Raw genomic sequence first — 6,212 nt, forward strand, 5'->3', positions numbered from 1 at the left:
GAAGGGGCACAACCCCTTTCGCCCCTTTTATCGAGGGATCGGTTCGGTCCGGGCACCCGGACCGAATCGGGATGGTCTGGGTGCGACCCAGACCGAGCCTCCGGTCTGGGTTGCGCCCAGACTAAGTAAAAAAAAAGGGTTTGGTTCGGCCTGGGTGCGACCGAGACCGAACCGGGTCGGTCCGGGTCGCACCCAGACCGAACCGGGTTAAGTGAATTGGGTGAACTGGTTCAGGTCGAACCGGTTCAAGCCAAACCAGTTCGAATCGAACTGGTTCCAGCTGAATCATTTCGGGTCAAACCGGTTCCAGCTGAATCGGTTCAGGATGAACCGGTTCAAGCCAAACCGGGTTCAGTTATTTCGGATTCAGATCGAACCGGTTCAGACCGAATCGGGTCTGAACCGACCCGGTTGAACCAAGGTCCAAACCAAACCATTTGGGTCTGGATCTGGCTTTCAGTTGGACCCAGTTCAATCTGGACCGGTCTCAGATCCAGAGTAACCAGGTTCAGATCTGACTGGATCAGTCTCGGATCTGGACCCAGTCAGAGGGGTCTGGACTCAGCTAGATGATCCTGGATCCAGTCAGGTAGATCTGGATCCAATCAGACTATCCAGGATCCAGTCTAGCAGGTCCAGATCCAGTCAATCTGTCCTGGATCCAGTCAGACTATTCTGGATCCAGTCAGAATAGAATAGATCCAGTTCAGACCCAATCAGACTTTCTGGATCCAGTCAAGCAGTTTTGGATACAGTTATGATATGGATCTGAACCCAAACAAACAGAGTTTGGATCCAGTTGGATCATAAGATAGTCCCGGATGACCCGAAATCCGAAATGTACCAAGAGATCCATTTGGATACTTGAGATCCATTTCAGTAAAATGGGCATATCTTCGCACTCTGAACTCGGAATCGAGCGAGGTTTGGTGCGTTGGATTTGTATTAAAGAGAGGAATCCATTGGTCTATGAACTTCAGTCAAAATAGTAATACAGAAACCGTGGTTTCTTTAATAAGATTCGGGAGGGGTATTTTGGTAATTTGGTAAGAGAATTGTGAACTAATTCAGGTATATTGCTTTAATGACCAGATACCATTGTTAGAGATTCTTGAGGCTCGATTTCGGAAAGAGTACATTGTTTGCACTTGAGGTAAGGGATGTTATAAGTAATCTTAGATGTAAATAAACATTGTTACATTGTTTGTTATTTGTTTTTATTTAAGCATGATAGTTTTGAGAGACCATGACATGCATAAATTCCATGCTTGACAGTATGAGTTAAAATTTTATACATATGTGCTATGCAAGTTAGTTTGGTAAGTCATGCATGATGAAAAGAAATTTTATTGTGATTGCATGTCTAGATCATTGATTTATATCATGCATTGTGATGAGATATATTTGGATTAGAGTCCCTTTTAGTCTATTCATGTTGTATGAATGGACATTGTTGAGATCAGCATGCATGACCCCTTAAATCCCGGAAGTGGCGACTTGTGGAAAGGGCTACCTGGTTCGCGGCCAGAGTGCAGCCACCATGGAGAGTGGGCCGCCGGTGATTTAATGATGTAGAGACACTACATCATTGCATGCTAAGTGAGAGCGATGTGAGTCCTAACGTTATCATGAGATTAAGAATGAGTTTGTTGTGATTATTCATGACACCACTCGTGAGGTAACGAGTGAACTTTATAAGTGAGAGTTTGTTCAATGTGTGAACCTAGTTATGACTTAGGATTTCACTCACACTGGTTTGGGACTCTAGAGGATCATGGATGGTTGATAACCATCATGATAGGATGTAGCATGAACCATGCCGAGATTGAGAGCTTGACCTCCCGGCTAGCTACCTGTGGGGTCCCCGTGGTGGTTCACTGCAGTGTCTGGTGGTCTGGGGACCACTGGGAGTGTATGGTTCATTGTCTGGCCAACATGTAGAATTGGGGTGTTCTACAGGGTTGCTACGCCCATAGATGACTATTATCGGTATAGCCAGCCTAGTGATAGTTGTGTGAAAGAGAGTATTTGAGAAAAAGAGAAGTTTTTTTTTAGCCATGTTTTCACTGTGTAAGCTTTGCACTCTTCCCTCTGGGAAGTAATACCAACCGAACTCGGACTCCTGAGGTCCCAGATCGGAGTGTTACATCAACCTTGTTTTAAAGTGATTCAAATGCCAAACATTGTTATTTGTTTTGTTTAAGAGTATAAGTAGGGCTGGTAAATGAATTGAAGGAGCCGAGCTTGAACTGTTCAAGTTTGGTCATTCTTGTGGCAAGCCAAGCCGAGTTCAAGCTACTTGTTTATAGAAAAAATACATTGTTTAGAGCTGAAAGGAATAGGATTATAAAAAAATACATATAAAATATATTTGTTAATACCTAACCAGCTTATACAAGTTGAGTCAAGCTGAGTACCTATTGTTCATATTCAACTTGCCGAACCTATTTTACAAGTTTGAGCAGGCCTTCTACGAGTCGAATATGAGCCAAGCCATGAGCAACAACTTTACTTGTTCCCCAGTCCTAAGCATAAGAAGTTATAAAATGAGTTGTTCGGTAAAAAAATAGAAGGGAAAAGGGTGTCATTTTATACCTGAAGTGAGTTTTTGAAATGTTGTCAGATAAAGCAGTATGTTGAATGAATAAGAAAAAAGTCGGAGTCTTTTTGTAAATATCTATTAAGTTATCCGGCTTTCTATAAACCCAAACAAAACGTACACAGAAATGCAAATAATGCAGCCCATAATGATATGCCAAAATGCGGAAAAGGAGCGGTAAATCCTGGTGCATGTTTACTTTTTTTGTTTTTTTCCTTTGAGAAGCATGGAAGTCCTCAAATCAATAGTAATAATAGGTTTGTAAGATATTCAATTATTCATCTAGATATTCATATCTATGTCCAATAAAAACCATACACCTTCAATGCATGTCATTTCAAGCCTCTAAGATATCTATTCACAGTAAAATCAATCACAATTTTGACAATAAGAGCAGAAAGCTAGAAATAACAATATGGATGTGAATCCCACGGTTCCCACCTACTTACATCTAAAGAAGGTTCTGACCCGAACACAAGAACTAGATCCTCCAACCAGACACTACCGTGAGGTCATGCATTCCAATTTGTTCCGACTTCTGGACCTACAGTGCAGTACTGGGCCTACTGGCTTTTGATTGAGTCAAGTCATACTGTATTAAGTCACATATATTGACAGCCGTCTAGCTACAGACAATCTTAATCATGTTAGAAATAATGGTCAAGCATTAAATGTTATCAATCTAACGTTTAACCTTGTTTTTTATACATAAGTCTTGGCTTTAGATTTGGTTGGGCATCAGCAGTCTGAGACTTGGCAGATCCACAACTTGGCTGGGTACTACCCCAGCATGACTGGATGCCATACATCCCACCTGCTCATCTACTAGATGCGTGCCAACCAGTGACTGGACCGAGCAGGGGCGTAGCTAGGATTCATGCGAGGGGGGCGGGCAAACAGGGGTGTAGAAAAAAAATTTGTGTGATAGTTGGGGGTTCTGGGGCAGCGCCCCCGAAATTTTTTTTTTTGAGATAAAATAAAAAATGGCTACAATTATTAATAAAAATCTATTTCATATGGACAAATCAAACTATTTGCTGCAGTCAGGGCTGGGCTAAAAAATGGATAAAAATCTATTTCATATGGAATCAGGGCTGGGCTAGGACTGGGCTTTAAAAAAAAAATAAACTGTTTCGGGAGACAGGACTGGGCTACAGCCCAGTCCTGCCCCCCCCTAGCTACGCCTTTGGGACCGAGTACCTCGCAAGTTACTCGGTCCGATAAATGGATCTCCTCTTGACCAAGTTCAACCCAGTCAGACGACAACCAAAGCTGACCCATATGCTATCTCATTAAGTCAGAAGGGGTTCCAAGACGAGTATTAGGACCAAGCTAGGCTGAGTCAAATGGCTAGGAAAGAGGATCACGGACTCTGTTTGACTAGTAGTTTTCTCATGTGAGAAGGATCAAATATTTGGGTTGGCTAATATAAGAAATGAAGACTCCCCAACTACCAACTTCTCATCATTTAATACCTTGGCAGACAAGAGCTCAGACTTGTCTTGATCACCATCCATATTCATTTAAAACACGACCAATCCCACGGTGTGAAACGATGGAAAAAAAGAGGCAGAAATGATAGCGGCAAAATTCTAGCTATGAGTTATAACCGTGACGTAAATAACCCCAAGACAAATAAAGTAGCAAAGAGTCGCAATCGATTTACTGCCAATCACCCAACTTTTTCATATGAAATGATCATCACAAGATAAGGAATTAATAAAGCGAAAAGAAGAGAAAATTGAACCTATGACCAAGTTTCTTATTCAAAAATCAAGCCCCACTGGTTCAGTACCACACAAAAACTCCACCAACCATGTCCAACAATGCCCATGATCCTTTCTTTCTACAGATTCCAATTTTCATCAGCTTTTTTTACGTTTCAAAACTACATTGGTAACTTGTTTTTTAAGTCCACCATAACTGCCACCCAAAAAGGAGAGAGAGAGTTTTGGCTCCGACCTTGTGTGACCTAAAAGGTGCAAGCAGTGCACAGTGGAACTCAGAGGGGTACACACGAAGTCCAAAAAGACGGTCTCAATTGGGTTGTTGGCCTCTTTCATTCCTTCTGAATAATGATTACTATATTACTTTCATGAGGATTTACATGGATATGTATCCTTTTTATGTTTTTATCCGTTTAAATCTTTCGTGGTTGATTGGGCCGGGTAATACTAGTGAGTGGTAATTCACCCAGCATCTTGGTCCATATATAGCTGAGTTGTGCCAATCCCCTCAAACTCACACTCGAGCCACCGACTCTCCTTTCTTCTCCGCAAGTTTTTTCCTGTGATTTGCTTTTGTTGGGTGTTGAGATGGCTCTGGGAAGAGGCAGTGCTTTTCTGGTTGTGGCTGCACTATGCATCCTCTCCCACCGGGAGAGTGTGCATGGTGCAACCTATATAGTCGGAGACAGTCGAGGTTGGACCTTCAATATGGCCAACTGGCCTGCTGGCAAAACATTCAGGGCAGGAGATGTGCTTAGTAAGTCTTTGTAGTTCTGTTTTATTTTTTTGAAAGAAAAAAAAAAAGAAAACTTTGTAGTTCTTCTTGATTCTCTGCTTTTCTTCTGTCTCTGTTTATGGGTTAGAACACAGTTTTGGTTGGTTTCCTTTTATCCAAGTTAAAATTGCTATAGCATGTGAAATGCTTGATGGCGCTGAACTGCTGATCTAATATATATTGTGGCAATGACAGTTTTCAAGTACAGTCCTTTGTACCATAACACGGTGGTGGTGAGTCCGATGTCCTACCGGAGCTGCGTGGCGCCAAGGGATGCTCGGACTCTTATTTCGGGGAATGATCGTATCACTCTGACCAAGGGGATCAACTCGTTCATATGTACCTTTGCAGGGCACTGTCAAGCAGGGATGAAGATCCAAGTTAATGCCATATAGATGAACTTCTTACCTCTTTTAATACGATTATGGAGATGGTGGTGGTAGTTTCCCATGTGAAATGAGAAATATATTATATATATTCACCAAAAATATGCGTTACCTCGATGTGCTTTAATTTGTGGCCCCTGTAGCTTATAGCATACTCTAAATAAAGAGGTATTGGATGAACTCTCTCTCTCTCGGCCCTGCTATAAGTAGATGCGAAAAGAAGTGAAGGACTATTTGGAGAGTTTGGTTGTTTACAGTGATGCTACTTTTCGGGATGTCCTGTTCAACCTTAACCGTTTGACCCATAGGGTCTTAGCTGATGTGTATGCTATCTTACGCATATATCTCAAAGACTTGCCTCTGCCACAAACCGATCCTCATATAGATGTTTGTGGTCCTCTATGGGTGTTCTGTTTTGTGTTATTCGTGTTCTCATGCTATGCTGTTGTGTTTGTGCTTGTGGATCTCAACGCTTTGTTGAGTTTCACTTTTAAGTAACGTTGATCGCTTTTCGGCTCTCTCTCTCTCTCTCTCTCTCTCTCTCTCTCTCTCTCTCTCTATATATATATATATATATATATATATATATATATATATATATATATATATAATCACTAGGCCCCTTTTTCCGTGAAACACCATTTAATGGCTATATTGATGTGTGTGTAGGAGAGAGAGTGACAGAGCTCATGGTGAGAACTAAGAAGTTCATGATTTAGCGGCTT

General features: G+C 41.7%; 1 protein-coding gene across 1 annotated transcript; it reads left to right on the top strand.

Annotated features, from left to right (window-relative positions):
* Positions 1-4,838: 4,838 nt before the first annotated feature.
* On the top strand, positions 4,839-5,667 carry LOC149816065 (basic blue protein-like). Its single transcript, XM_089987710.1, has 2 exons — positions 4,839-5,083; positions 5,297-5,667. Exons 1-2 carry the CDS (start codon positions 4,915-4,917, stop codon positions 5,494-5,496), a joined length of 369 nt encoding a protein of 122 aa, XP_089843836.1. The 5' UTR covers positions 4,839-4,914; the 3' UTR covers positions 5,497-5,667.
* The last annotated feature ends 545 nt before the right edge of the window (positions 5,668-6,212 follow it).

This window comes from Nuphar pumila, chromosome 14 (assembly GCF_984573655.1).
Source record: "Nuphar pumila chromosome 14, dmNupPumi1.hap1.1, whole genome shotgun sequence".
In the NCBI taxonomy this organism is placed as follows: Eukaryota; Viridiplantae; Streptophyta; class Magnoliopsida; order Nymphaeales; family Nymphaeaceae; genus Nuphar; species Nuphar pumila.